The sequence below is a fragment of the Apis mellifera genome, linkage group LG3, assembly GCF_003254395.2.
Source record: "Apis mellifera strain DH4 linkage group LG3, Amel_HAv3.1, whole genome shotgun sequence".
Lineage (NCBI taxonomy): Eukaryota > Metazoa > Arthropoda > Insecta > Hymenoptera > Apidae > Apis > Apis mellifera.
Window position 1 is genome coordinate 4,062,936 of NC_037640.1, and position 16,401 is coordinate 4,079,336.

The 16,401-nt window shown below is 32.2% G+C and overlaps 1 protein-coding gene across 15 annotated transcripts in view; it reads right to left on the minus strand.

The window, feature by feature from the left end:
• Positions 1-7,470: 7,470 nt before the first annotated feature.
• LOC725894 (protein rhomboid) overlaps positions 7,471-16,401 on the minus strand; it is a 145,740-nt gene continuing 136,809 nt past the window's right edge. For all 15 annotated transcript variants that reach the window (XM_016911213.2, XM_026439617.1, XM_026439616.1 and 12 more), the window contains 3 exons: positions 9,531-9,701; positions 8,859-9,014; positions 7,471-8,505 (listed from right to left, as the gene is read on the minus strand). In XM_016911213.2, the coding sequence (XP_016766702.1) occupies positions 8,185-8,505; positions 8,859-9,014; positions 9,531-9,701 (648 nt within the window). In that variant the 3' untranslated portion in view covers positions 7,471-8,184. The remainder of the gene's footprint in view (positions 8,506-8,858; positions 9,015-9,530; positions 9,702-16,401) is intronic.

Genomic DNA, 16,401 nt, shown 5'->3' on the forward strand with positions numbered 1-16,401 from the left:
AAGACGAAGGTAACAGAAAATCGAAAATTACCTTTTTCTTTACACGACGATATCTCGGGAACCGGAAGTCGTATCGAGATAAATTAAAAAGCATTTTAAAGGGGAAGGTTCCACGTTTCCAAACGATGTTTCGTTTATTGATCGGAAATCATTATCTTCAAAATTATAGCGATTTAAAATTTTCATAATTTTAATACGATTTAATGTGCTTTCAAGCGATAGATATAGTTATTTCTGAAAGGATGGTTACTTATATCAATCTTACCAACCGATTCGAAACTCTCTGAACTCGATTTAAATAAATTCATCCTTCGATAAAATAAAAATTCGATATAGGAAAATTTACGTCTCGGAACAATTGCCATGAATAATTCTATTTATTTCAATCTCATAATGCGTATCAGTGGCATCGCGTCCTCCATAGATACATCCAGATTAATCCTGTACGTCGTTTTTTTTTTTTTTTATCAACCAGATCCCGTATACTGCGTAAATATAATTAATTATAATATTGTGATTCTTACAATGTGGTGCTATGATCACACTGCTATTATTTAGATCGTAAGCGTAGCCAGTAATTAATCTTAACATAATCAATGAAGAATAAGTCGATATATTGTAATCGAAGATTAGTAGAACGATTTTCCTCTCGGCGAAAAGTCTTCTCTTTCCTCTTTTTCCCCGTTCCTCTCGTTTTTCTTTCCTCGTTTTAAGAGTTGTAGGGGGACACACCGTGCCGGAAATGGATCACGGGTAAGCGTAATCGTTTCTGTATCGCGTTAGCAAGGCCGTAAATTCGCGCTGAATGCCGCACAGAGGCTTGTACTATACGTTTTATTGTACGATTGTCGTAATAAACGTTTACGGAATTCATGCTGGTTATTATTCTTTTGTTACTCCTTTTTTTTTTTCTCGTATTTCAGGAGAGAATGAATCAGAATAAAAGTTCGTTTATGAAATCCTTGTGGATTTATGCATCATAAAAATTGTTTGTAATTTAAAAATTTGGAAAATGAATTATGAAACGTGCAACAATAATTGATTTTCATTATTTTTCTTATCTTATACTTTCTCTCCTACGATTTTTTACATGCAAAAAATCTTACCTTTGAAGTTCTTCTTCAACTCTCCTTTTTGGAACAGTTGTTCTATTCGAGATTAAAAATTTAAAAGATTTTCATTACGATAATTTTCGAATTATTTGCTATTAATTTTATTACCATTAAAATCGAAATTCGGATAATAATATAAAAGATATTAGAAGAATTATAGATGGAGGGATTAATCGCTAAATTGTGAGATGAATTGGTAGATCAATTTCAATTTATTCAATGATAAGAAATTAACCATGAAATTGGTCCATGAGGGTTCCATTACGCGTTTGTTAAAGGTAAAAGGCAATGGGATTACAGAAACCATGGTATGATTTCGACTTTATTGCAGGCAATCGATTGTTTTGATACACAGTTGGAGAGGTGTGACAAACCCCTCCATTTAAATATGGCCCGTGATCAAATCACAGCGTATATAATCGTATTTATATTTATATCCAATTAGTCGGTATTTACAGATATATCCGTGTTCATCATTATTATTAATCGTGTCGACGATATTATATTTTATCGAGTTCGTAACACTAACATAATCACAGCCAGTTCGCCACGTGTTTTTGGTATATGTGTGTATATATATATATATATATATGTAACTTTGTAAGTGTGTATTAATATCGTTAAATAAGTAGGTACGATGATCGACTAAATTGCCGGAGAGAACACATTTTTTTTTTTTTCGTTCGAATTCCCCACAAATCGATTTAGAAATATCAGAGGTAAGAAAGATATATATATTTTTTTTTGATGTTTAATTCTAAAATTTTAAAACTACTTTTTTTCTCGAGGAATTTGAATTTATTTAAGAAGAAAAAAAAAAGTAAAAGAATTAAGAATTTTTCTTCGATTACGTTTTTCTCTTGAAAATTTACAAATTCTACTTTTAGAATCCATCTTACGTAAACAAAGAATTACTAAAAAAAATCTTTCTTTTTCTTTCCTCGTTTAAAAAATAATTTTCTCCACGAAGAAAAATCAAAATTTTAGATAGATAGTTCTTATTGTCTGACAAAGCCTTTTTTTGTAATAAAAAAAAAACGTTCGACGATTCATCGTCAGAAAATCAAGCGAGAAAGTTGTGTTTCCAAGATTTGTGAGTAATCGGAACACGATACGGCGCTACTTTCCTATCTATCGATTAACTCCTACGTACGTAATTGTAAATGTATTCTTTTCTTTCTGTATTTTGGCAGCGTGGTTAATGCCTTCGTCGCGATTCAACTCAAGGAGACAATTTTCTAGATTGTTGGCTCTTTGGAAAAAATTCTTCACCCTCTTCAAACTCTTTTCTTTCCTTTTTCACCATTCATACTTCCTCAATATTCAAAAGATTCATGCATTCGTAAATTCTTAACGAGCGAAATTCTCTACTCGAAAAATTATCTAAACTAAAATTGGCTATCGATTAAAATTTTCTTCCCTAATACGAAAAATCTTTCGCACGCATTCATCGACTTCCGATTTCTTTCCTTTTTTCCGATTCTTCGTTTTGAGCTGAAAATTCTCGAGAATCCAAGATTTTGAAGAATCTTGAGAAAGGAATCCAAGAAAGAACATTTTTTTTTTTTTTAAATAGCATTTCTCAGCTCCCAATCCTCAAATTCTATCTTTAATTCATTCTTCCATTGCACGATAATTGGTTTACAACCAATATTTGTTAATTAAAAATTCGACCATTCAATTATATCATTTTCTTATTTCTCTTATCACATGTTGATTGGTAATCAAAGGAAAATATTAAATATTCTTATTGAAAGATTTGAATTTCTAAAGATAATTTTTCCTCTTTTCATATCTCTCACACACTCTCTCTTCTCTTTTATCACGCATACATGTTAATCGATCAACCGATTTTACGATAATTATTTAATTACTTTCCTCCATTGTACAACAATCATTCGATCGCCAATTTCAAAAATTCCATTTCATCAAACGTAACAACAATTTTATTTTCGACAGAATAATCGGAAATCGTTTCTTTCCAAGCCTCTATGTAACATCAATAATTTTATTCTATCTACTCTTAACTCCTTACTTCCTTATCACTGTACAATTGCATTATCGTACATTGCACTGACGTTAGAACAACAAATGTTCCTGTTTTCTAATGAACAAGACGAAATAATGTTATATAACTTTTATTCGAAAGAAAAGAAAAAAAAATTATCACTTTAACCAATTAAAGTGCAATCTTAAGTGTCCTTCAATCCCTTGCCTTTTCTTTTTACTCAACCACTTATAACCCCAATTTATATATATTTTTCCTTTAACCTATCAACTTCTCTTCAAAAATCGTATCACCAAATTTTTTCCTCTATTCTGAAACATCTTTTGCCTTATCCAAAAAATCCAAATCTTTAATACAAAAAAAAAAAAGGAAACTACTCATAAACTATATTATATTTCACAAGAAAAAAAGGCCTTCTTTCAAGCGTTCCCATTCTTCAACATAATCCTCAACATCCAACTTGCTTTCCTTTATCGAGGCAAAATCATAATTCCTTCCTTGGTCCGCGAACGTGACCCGATATCACGAGGCAAGGGGTTAAATTCTCATCGAGAATCGCGGAAAAGACACTTTCAGCTTAGAACTAAAGGTGTGACGTCGTAAATACAAGAGGGTGCAGGCGACGCAGAACTTTAATTCCTCCTCCTCCTCCTTCTCTCTTTCTCTTATTTAGCGTGGACGGGTGGAAAAAGATGGAAATTCCAGCCACGTTTGTGTACGTCCACTCTTGGAAAATTTTTCGATCTATTTCGATTAAATTCCACCTCTTTCGATGTTTCTTTCATTGGATCCGAATAGTGATTTTGTGAAACGATGCAACAACCATTTGCGCTCTTGATCTTTACTCGATATTATATTTAATTTGGGATGGAAATTGGATTGAAATTTTTATCAAGATATTTTATTTTAAGTTAAATAGCCCAGGAAACAGGAATCGTATTAATAAACGACATTTATACGTTTCTTGTTCGATTAAATATTCGTGTTATATTTATATCATTTCACATTGCAGGGGATGAAAAAAGAATTGGTGAAAAGAATTGTTATTCAATAATTTAACAATTATATTTAATCATTTAAGATCAAATTAGATTAAGAATGGAAATAAAAATCTTTGCAAAAACGAGCCACCAGCAGAAACTACTGAACTTTTGAAACGATGCAAGTTTAGAATGCTCAATTGAGAAATTCCATTGCGGTGGCCCTGCCGCATTCACAGCCAGAGGAATTCGTAGCAACACAGCAATTCTCGCAAGTTCTCGCCTAATCATCCTGTTCATGCGAATATGTCCTCCGAGACGCCAGTGGAGCGTGAATTTCACCTTCCACCAACGTCCGGGGCCAAGAATCCCTCTTGGGGGAGCCTTATTAATGAGTCCATTAGCAGGCCCTGGACGACACCGCCATTTTTCTTTCTTTTCACTCATCCCTCTTTTCATTCCCCTACCTTTTTTTCCCTTTCTCCATTCATCCGTTATATCGGATAAAGGCGCGAGTTTGAACGTTGGAAAAATTTGGATAGAATCAAAAAAAAAAAAAAATGAAAATGAACCTTGTCCTTCCGATAAAAATATCCACGATGATGAATTACGAGATATGAAAATCAGAAGGTTTCTGGTTCAATGAGAAATATAAGTGTACATGCGAAGAGAGACAATATTGAAAGGAAAAATTTTATATCTGGAAGGGAAAATATATGTATGTATATATATAGTAAGTTTTGAAATATGAAAATGGAAAATATTCCGTGAAAGAAGAATATTATATATAGAGAAAACAATATGGAAGATATGCATGAAATATGGAAATTGGTAAATAATAAAGGGAAAATTCAATGTGAAGGATATTTATAATAACAAGATACGAAGATATAAAAATTTGACGATACAATGGAAAAATCCTTTCTGTCTACTTTATTGTAAAAGGACGGAATATTGGCAGTGTTTTTAAAATTAATTTTCATCCCCTTTTCGGAGATATTGGTTTTCGTATTTTTTTTAGAAAAATTCCTCAATTTATAGAAAATACAAAATTTAGGCATTTTCTGGAAAAGAAATTTTCATCCTATATTTTAAATATAGGATATTTTTCAAATTTCTAACCAATTTTTAAAATCGCTCTTATCTATGACTTGATATAAATCGATGAAGAATCAGAGCGCAAAAGATTAGATCAGATATCAAATATTCAAAAATCGTACGATATTGCCATTCGAATTAAATTTAAGAAAAATATTAAAATTTCCAATAGACGCAAACGATTCGTAAAATCCATTCCATTATGCAAAAATTGAACTATATAGTAAGTGTTACACGAGACGCATAAAATTGATAAAAGGTAGTCGTACGATTTTTCAGAAGGAAATCAGGTCGTTCTCACGCGTCATCTTCGACGACAACGACGTCCTCGACGTCGACGACCATCCACCTCGATCGAGAAAGCATCGTTGTGTCGATTCTGAAAATTTCTCGTCCAATTTTTACCAGATTTCGTCCACGGGATCAGGAGAGAAACGAGCGATGAAGGAGGAAATTCGTGTTTTGCAGCCGCCATTAAATACCGAATACTTATCCCTATTTTAATTGGTAATCTATAGCGAAGAATTATTTTAGAACGTTCTTATTAATTAATGTTCCTGAATTTGTGGAAAATCGAATGAACCGAGGTTTTCTTTTTTTTCAATATGATAAGAAGTTTCTAAAAGAATTTAAGAATATTTAAAAGTTATAATAAAATTGAAATATAATATATGAAACAAAGAAAATGTTTGTTTAATATTTATATCTACAGTTGAATGTTATATACAGAGTATTTTAATTGAGAAAAAGAAATTTAAAAATTGCTAAGACATTAAAATTTTTAATGAACTTGAAATATTAAGAATTATATTAAATATAAATATTTTATATAGAGTATTGATAACAATAGTTATTCTTTTAATTGGAATAATAATTTTTCAATAATAGAAAATGGAGGAAAATTATTGAATGAAATAAATTACAAAAAACTTGGAAAGAGAAACAATTATTATATCTCTTCTGTTCATCGGTTTTCACACAATCAGGGACAACGGCCTAGCGATATTTTACCAATCAACGGATTTCAGGCTTACTGCTAGTCGATTGTACACTCGTCACTTCAACAATTATCTCGTCGATCGACATCGTTCGCTATCAATTCTTTCCTGTCATTGTTCCGAACGTTTCGATTCAACAACAAAATCATCCTGACCATTTAACGTTCTTCCAACTTTGTTGTATCAGTTTTCATCGTCCACTTGTTCGCGAGAAAGCATTCTTCAAAGTCTTCAAAATCTTTGATCTCTCTTTCTTCTTTTTTATCAGTACGCTCAACAATTCTAGTTCGATCATTATTAAACAGGCTAATCTCTTCGATTTTCTCGACACTTTTTTTTTTTTAACACTTTTTTCGTTTGAAAAAGAAGAAACTTTTAAGTTTTCTTCGAATGCTCAGCAAATAAGTATGTGGATCCATTAGAGGATCCTTCAAGAGTCTAACTTTTCAAAATCCTTTTTCTTCGTTCATCGAAAGTTAAGGCCAAAAATTTAAAATCACTCTCCTATATTGAATTGAAATCGAAAATTATGTAATTACGTATCATTAGCAATTTTCTTTAATTTCTTTAAAGGCTTTTGAAGAATTTTTATATAATAAAATTTCTAAATCTTTTTTCAATTTCTTAACTTGGTAATTCCAAACTTTTGGCCAGAATACCAAATCCATCTTTTAGAATAATTCAGTTTCTTTAACTTTTGCACTCATTTCTCTGTCCATTCACTGAACGTTCATTTAAATATAGCCTATCGGATCATTGCACAGTTCAACTTCTTCTTTCGATTCTCTTTTTCACAAAACTACAATCAAAAGTTCCATGTCGATCGAGCTCAATTCCTTCTTTTCATACACCAGAAGCACATATAAATATCGTCAAACTTCTTCAGTCACCATTTTTATCTATCAAAATCATCTTTATCGATCGTATTGACAAAATAATCGCGGTCCAGCAAGCAATTTATACGGTTTCTTCTAAGTGTCCATTCGTCGTTTGAACGACGACGATTCGTCAAAGTTCGAAAAAACACCGTTCACAAATCACCTCTAATCTCACTATTAGAGACAGTTTGGCCAACGTAGATTTCTCTTTTCAAATCGAAGACATCACAAAGTAAAGATAAAAAGAATTAGATCTTCTAAAGGGGATATTCTAAAAACGTGGACACGATGGTGTTGCGGTTCTCTCGAAAAAGAGATTCTCGATCATTCCTGTCGATACGCTCAAAGAAACTTCGATCGAGCTACCTGGAATTCTACCAATTTTCTTTCGTTTCCTTTTTTTTTTTTCGGTAAGAATCGCTTAGGTTCCTCTCGTGTCTCTTCTCCTTTCTCTTTTTTTTTCTGGTTGATCGATTGATCTTGTTTTTTCCATTTTTATTACTATCTTCTTTCGAGAGGGAGAAATTGTTTGGTTGATGGATGGTTCTCTTGTGGCAGTTTTTTTTGTAAGCAGTGAAAATCAATGGATTTTTCAGGGACACTATCTTTTCCTCGTGTCTCTTCTAATTTTTCAGAATGTCTTTCCTTTTTATAGTTAAATGCACATCGTTTGTTCGTTTATTCTCAAAGTTCAAGTGTTATACAACTCTTTTCGATATCTTTTATTCTTCCAAGTTCAATTTATATTAAATTAATTCCTTACTCCGTTCAATTCCAAAATCATTTCTTCTCAATCATTCTTCCAAACCATCAGCACCATGTCTCTTCTAACCGATTCACACCTCGTAAAAAATTTCCTTATTTATTAATAATCCACAATATTTCCAAGATTCAAAGATTCATATCTCGGATTTCATCGTCGAATCTTTCTTCCTACAATTTTCACACGATTCCAATTTTCTCCCTGGGTCCAAGCAAACGTGGCAAATATTCCCATTCCAAAGAGATAAGATTGACGAGGACCTACTCGAAAACGCTCTCGGCGGCTTCCCTGATCTTGACGATAAGGAAGGATCGTCTGCAGAGCTTGACGAGCAGCTCGATCCTCTGTCAGGATGGTTTCCTCAGTTGTGGAAGGGCGATCAGGTAGATGTTGCCCAAGATGGCGCCTACGACGAGGAGCATCACGCTGATGGCGGATAAGAGGCGAACGAATCTGACGAATCTTCGTCCCCTTGCGTCCTTTTTGCTCTGGTTTGGGAACACAGCCAGCCCCAGAAGAGGTCCTGCCAGTGCACCGGCTACGTGCGCGGCCCAACCGACTCGACCGCAACCTAGAAGGGCTGGGATTGGCAGTGAAGCAACGTCCGCGCTGGCTAAGAGTAGTACCGCGCCTAGCCGCCAGCCGGCATAACGGAGCTCTCCATGACACTGGAATACATAGATGAATTTTCTTGTTCAATGGTTGTTTATGAGTTGTTTTTTGATGAATTTACGAACGATGAAATTGGATCGAGAAATTGGAAAGAAATTGGGTTAAGGAAGGAGTTTTTAAGAAATTAATTGAATTAAGTAAAATTAACAATTTCTTTATATTTTTTTTGCCAGAAAAGTTCTTCTGGAAGAATTTGGAGGAACAGCAAAGAGCAATAAAAGTTAAATTAAAGTGAAATACTTTTAAATAAAGAAAAAAACTTGTTACATATATAATAATAATTTTACAATTTTGAGAAGATGAAGGATGTTTCGCAATATCATAATTAACAATATTTCTTGTGACTTACCAAATAAAGGTGTGCAAGATGGCTGGTAAGTAAGGCATATACACCTGCCGAGGCACCAACCAAGAAAAGGCTTGGCTGAAGAAGGGATGCCCCAAGTGCACCGCAAACGCCACCTCCTAAATAGATGGTTGCCACTCCTATTCGACCCTGTTCCACCTATGATCATCGATAATTTCTTTCCTCCCATACATTTCCCATGTCGTTAGAAGAATTTCTTGTAATATTTTAACACAGAATGCTTCGTTAATACAAATAAAAATAGAATTCTTCGTCTTTCCATAAATGTTTCAATTAAAAGACGTTGAAAAGAAAAATTGGACATCGGAAGAAATTAATGTAAGAATTATTATAAATTACTAAAAAATTTTACGTTATAATAAATTCAAGAACAATAATATATAAATTTTACAGAGACGTAAGTATCCATATAAATAAATTCTTATTACAATTTATAAAAGTCCATAAGTCCATAATTTAGATCCATTGGAAAATCCTGACGGCGTTTTTAATCTAGCTAATATCGTAAAATAAGGGAAAAGAAATTTCAAAGAGGGAAATGATTTTTGAATTGAATGGGCACGGATCGATCGGTCTACCCGAAGGATACACATTGCGGGAGGTCGCCGTAAAGGGTGGCCAGCCAAAGGTAGGCAATTAGTCTGATTAACTCACCTCGAGAGGGGTGGCCAACACCAGCTGGATGACCACGTTCAACGCAAGGTGAAGCGCGTTCGAGTGCAGCAGCATGTACGAGGCGAACCTCCATCCTTGCACCCTCTGACGGGGGTCGTAGACCAACCACCTGCGCAGCGTCGCTTCGTCTCCCAGACAGTGTACGGCTATCTGTCGTCATCCAGAATGCGATTTCATTGCCTCGTGTTCTGGCGTACCGTATGAATATAATGTGCACGATAAATGGTGAACCGTGCAAGAGTTTGAGTTTTTGTAAACGTTTTGTGTTTCAGTTATGCAGTGCACGGTATGCAGTATGCATGTACATGGTACATTGAATATTTATCTAACAGCTATTGGAAATTTAACGCAAATTTCTCATGGGCTTGTTATCACCATAGACGTGATTAGATTAACGTTAAAGGAATATGGATTGTGGAGGAAAAGTATTTGTATTTAAAGTATTTGTTCCTGGGAAGAAAATTATTTTTAGAGTAAGTATTTTTTATTTAAAATTTATTTGATCAATGATTGCAGGATGCTGGATGTTGCGAAATAAAGAAATTTTATAATTTAATTTGATTTTGATACAATAGATGGATTTGTATTTAATTAATGTACAAACTATTATTGCAAATTATTATTCCAATGATCCAATACACTATTTCATTTCATCAATATTGTACAATGTGTGAAATTAATTAATTTATCATAAATATCATCGAATAATCTTGATTTATTCGCTGAAATGTGCATTAAAAGAGAGGCACGTAATAATGGAAAAAGAACAAATCTTCAATCTGGTTGCCTATTGGAAAAAAAAAAAAAAAGAAGAGAGAGGAAAACGCGTTGCGAACATTTTCATCGGCGAAATTATTTGCAAATTATTGCCATTACCACGAGAAAGAACATTAATGCGTTTCTGGATGAAAATACCCATCCCCTGTGCAAAAGAGTTAAAAATTCGAATGCGCATTATCGATGAACAATCTAGCGAATAATTAATTCCATTCCCGTATGGAAATTCGAGCGGGCAAAATGGTAATTAATCAAAACTGCTTGTTTAATGCCGAATAAACCGCCGTCGTTGTCAGCCTTTAAATAATGAACGATCTGAATATCCCTTCGTGTTATTATGAATGATAATTGACACATCGTGCGAGAGAAAAGACGCTGCATTATCCAGAAATCACCTGTGATGCGAATTCAGATGAAGCGAAGCCAATTGAAATATAAGTAATTAAGAAATAATTAAGAAAATGTATATATAATGTATATTAGAATGTAAGAAAAAGAATATGTAATAAGATTTTGTTATTTCAATTGTAATAGCACGAATATATTTGAGAATAAAACTCTGAAAAATTATTAAGACGAAAAATTGCTCTAACGTGTAACTTTGATTTTATAGAATTTTATTCTTAAATATATTTGTGTCTAAATGTTAATAATTATTAAATATATTGTAAATTGTTCAACTAATAAATTTTATTACAAAAATTTTATAAAAAAAATTTCTTAATATGTATATATATATATTCAATCATAAAATATTATATATATACATATTAATATTATATATTTATAGTATATTTATATGTATAGATATATGTATATTACAACATGTACAAACATTTATATAATAAAGCCTTCATTTTTCTTTTTATATTCGATTTTTTATTTTATACCCATCAACTTATCCTCTACCAACATAAATTCCACAAATATCCTTTTTCCTGTTAAAAATAATCAATACAATTTAAAAAACAATAAACAAATATCAAAAAAATCCTACGTAAAAATAAAAAATTTAATACATAAAAGAAAATTGGACCAGAAAGACTGCAAGATCGACGGCTGCGAGAAATTCTTAGTGCCACCTCCTTAGTTATCATATTCTCCTGTTAAAAAGCTGAGAATTTGGACGAGAAACTTTGAAAAACTGGACTCCGTCTAAGAATTTTTAGTGCCACCTCTTTAGATATCATATTCTCCTGTTAAAAAGTCGAAAAATTGGGCAGAAAACTTAGAAACCTTCGCCTCTGTCTAAGAATTTTTAGTGCCACCTCCTTAGTTATCATATTCTCCTGTTAAAAAGTCGAAAATTTGGGCAGAAAACTTAGAAACCTTCGCCTCTGTCTAAGAATTTTTAGTGCCACCTCTTTAGTTATCATATTCTCCTGTTAAAAAGTCGAAAATTTGGACAGAAAATTTAGAAACCTTCGCCTCTGTCTAAGAATTTTTAGTGCCACCTCTTTAGTTATCATATTCTCCTGTTAAAAAGTCGAAAATTTGGGCAGAAAACTTAGAAACCTTCGCCTCTGTCTAAGAATTTTTAGTGCCACCTCCTTAGTTGTCATATTCTCCTGTTAAAAAGTCGAAAATTTGGGCAGAAAACTTAGAAACCTTCGCCTCTGTCTAAGAATTTTTAGTGCCACCTCCTTAGTTATCATATTCTCCTGTTAAAAAGTCGAAAATTTGGGCAGAAAACTTAGAAACCTTCGCCTCTGTCTAAGAATTTTTAGTGCCACCTCTTTAGTTATCATATTCTCCTGTTAAAAAGTCCAAAATTTGGGCAGAAAACTTAGAAACCTTCGCCTCTGTCTAAGAATTTTTAGTGCCACCTCCTTAGTTATCATATTCTCCTGTTAAAAAGTCGAAAATTTGGGCAGAAAACTTAGAAACCTTCGCCTCTGTCTAAGAATTTTTAGTGCCACCTCCTTAGTTGTCATATTCTCCTGTTAAAAAGTCGAAAATTTGGGCAGAAAACTTAGAAACCTTCGCCTCTGTCTAAGAATTTTTAGTGCCACCTCCTTAGTTGTCATATTCTCCTGTTAAAAAGTCGAAAATTGGGCAAAAATTTTGCACGATCGATGTCTGCGAGAAATTTTTAGTGCCAGCTCTTTATATGTTTTTTTCTGTAAAAAAGTTAAAGGTTTGGAAAAATTTTTAGGGAAAGGGAAAATGAAGGAAAAAAATAAAAAAAATAGAAGATATGTATAATATTCGTTTATTAAATATTAAATATTGTACATTACATATACAATTATTTTACATTACATAGTAATTTATTTACAATTTATTATTTTACATGACATATATAATTTATACTTATATAACTATATTACATTTATATGTATGTTGGTTGCTCGCGATTATGTTGTCTTGGCACTTCAGTTTCAACTTGAAGATGTTGAAATGATGATAGCGATATAGGGGTTGCTGTTGTATAAATCTTCTTGAGAATGATGTTGCTAATCGGTCCAATTCTCATGGTATTTGAATTTGTCTGAGCAATCTTCTGTCAATTTCTTCTAATAGAAAGGTAAAAAATTGACTGCGAATTTCATTCGCTCGAGAGTTTCGATAATTCCAAGAATGTTTTGTTATTTCCAAGAATTTGATGTCGTTTCCAAGAACTGCTAAAATTCTTGAAAAAATTTCTTGGGAGACCTCCTTTTAATTTATATTTTCCTAATACGGAAATCGACTAAGTTTTCTCAAATTGATTTTTTGATATAGGAGAATATAACTGAAAAAAAAAATAGTATAAAATTTTTAGATTTTAATATACTTATCTTTATTTTCACCTTTACATTTATATTATTTTGATGTTATGTTTTCAGAAACAAAAACATTTTTTAATCATTTTAGTTAATTCTAATTTGTAAATTTGTTATACTTACTTGTTTTATAGTTTCCTTCCATATTTTTATTTCTTTAAGCCATTTATCGGATCAATAATTTGTTTAATAATTTTTCTTGATTATAAATAATTGAACAATGTTCTAAGATGTATTTATTTATTCACAGATTTAATATATTTCATCTTTTTCACACTTATCTCTTTAATTTGTTATATATGTTCAGAAATTAAACACTTTTTTAATCATTTTCTAAATATTTTTGATTCTTCTAAGATTCTTGAGAAATAGAATCCAAATATTTGATTTCTAAATGTTGAAAGATAATTTTCCTTTATTACTCTTAGTTTTTTTTCATTATTATTTTTATTTATTATTTTTAATACATCAATATTTGTGATATCATATCTTTATAGAGAGAAAATATGCAAATGTTTAATTACATTTTAATAATCACCGTGTTATACGTTTTACGCAGAAGATTTTTAACAAACTGTTAAAAAAAAGAAATTAAAATTTCAAATAATAAAATTTCCATAAATTTTAATCAAATCCACTTCAATGCTTATTGCGTATATGCGAATTTTCGGCTTTATTATCAGTGATAGGATCGGCCGAAAAATTTCAGCCAATCAGAATCTGGTCAAATCGAGAGAAATGGTTCGATGACGACAGGTGTTTCTAGCCTGACAACTATACGCCTCTGACAACGATCCAGTTTTAGCTGAAAAAAAGGAGAGAAAAAAAAAAAAAAGAAAAAAAGAAATGAAAAATGGAGGAAAAAAAGTATTGATGTTCTCGTGGATGTTTTGACGTGCCCTGTGTCCTATGAAAATTTATTCATCTCGATAAATGGAAAGGATATTTTATGAATGATTTCGTTCCAATAGATTATCCCTTGAAGTAACACGAACAAAATTATTTGCAAATTATTTATTATCCTTTAAACTCGATTTGTATTCATCAAATTCGTAATCTTGCAATATAATAATAATAATAGATATTGCACAGAGTGTATAATATATCCGTGAAGAGTCAATTCTAGAAATCAAAACGAATAGAAAAATTAATATGAAAGAATATATCAGTTGATTTATTAAATTATAAACAATTTACGTTTCCATTAGACAGAAACGAGATAAAAATAGATACAGCTCTATCTGCATCTCGTTACATCTAATGCAAACCTAAAATTGCTAATATAACTAATAAATAAATAAACCAAATTTTTATACGATATAAAAATATCTTGTAAAATAATCATTATATAATTATCATTATATTTTCCTTGTCACTTATTTTCGAAACTTAAAAAAACTTTGAAAAAACTATCCAATCATCTTTTCTTTTGTATATAAACGTATTATCCAACCATTTGAAGTCATAATTTCAGCTGCAATCTTTTAAGTAACTGCGGATGATCGAATAGAAAGTTTCTCTGTGTTTCGTTTCCGTTTCGAAATCGTGAAATTTTATTTCCAACGAGAGGGATTCGGTCTTAGATGGGCGGGGGAGGGAAAAAATGCACTTTCAGAGGCTATTGGTCAGAGTTGCCGGAGATATTGCATCACTCGGGAACGAACGATAACGTATATGGATTGGTCGTGCACCAGAAAAATGCTTTTCCCCCATTAAATAAATCATAAACTATCGAGTATAACCGTGGAAACAAGCGGATACGACTCGGCAGCAGTATTTCTCGCCCAACTATAAAATTTTACACTTGCCCTATACACATGTATTTTTACCAAAAGACGAAATTGAATTATGTAGCTCTAGATTTTCGTCGTTGAACACGATTGTTAACACGTGGAAATCGATATCGTGGAGTTTGCATTATTATAGAATTTCTCCGAAATATTCTACTTCAAATACAATTTCCACATTAATTATAATATTATTATCGATAATTATATTATAATTTCAATTTATACAGTGAAGTATTATATATCAAATGTTGTAATATATAAATATATATATATTATAATTTCAATTTTATATTTCGAGAAGAAAAAGTTTCGATCTAAGAAGTTATAATGAATATTGAATTAAAAATATATTTCCATCTTTAGAAGATGTACACATAATTTTATTATAAAAATACTTTTGTTAACCAACTGTGAATACGGATCTACAATTATATAAAATATAATAAAATATCTTACAATTTTAAAGAAACAATTTTATCTTCTATTCGAATATAACGCATTTTATTACACGGCTCCGAGGAAATAAAATGGCGCCGGTAACCGAGATTGATACCGAGTACTGTAACCGACTCGTAAATTTCCTTCTTTTATTTTTCATCGTTACTCAAGTTTCTTAAAAAAAAATCGTATATACTTAATAAAAGAGAACATTAAACAAGAATAAAGGCGCAATAATTATCCAAGAATTCCAAATTTGAAAATTTCATCGAGTCAAAGGAAATGTAAGTATCGAAATTAAAACCGTCGATAAAAACAGGAATCGTCGATACCATAAGAGCGAAAAAATTTCGCAGGTTGAGAACCGCTGAGCCCTTTTCCAATTTAAAAAAACCCAGTTTTACAAAGTTTCTCCTTCTACTAAGGTTCTCAGAGCCGATTTATCAGAGCTCTCTTTTTTTCTCCAACGAGCTGTATTTACGTTTCGTAATGCTGGAAGAAAACACGGGACAAACTCAAACACGCGTGCGATTATCAGCGGGACGGAAGTCGACTTTTCGGCGGCGTTTCGGGCCGGATATCGCCGTTTCCGCTATCTCAGCGTTTTCATTAAAGGCCCGCACACCACGTTATCGTTCACGTTTCATCGCGCGAAACTGGACGCGAACGCCGATTGGATCCCGACCAACCCCCGTTTCGACGAATCAGCCGCTCCGATTTTACCGGAGAGAGAAAGAGAGAGAGAGAGAGAGAGAGAGAGAGAGAGAGAGAGAGAGAGAGAGAGAGAGAGAGAGAGAGAGAGAGAGAGAGAGAGAGAGAGAGAGAGAGAGCCGTTACGTTGGAATGCCGTTTATCGCGGGAAGAGTATGGATTTTACTCGATTCTGGGCAAATTCCTTGATTCGCGCAAAATTAAGGTTAGGATTCAAGATGGCGAATCTCGAAACTTTATCTTCTTATTATACTTCTGAATAAATATCGATATCAACTTTACTAGAATTATTCGTATAATAATATATTATTTTTAAATTTTAAAATAATTTTTTCAATATCCAAATCGTTCCTTTTCTTTTTTCCCCAA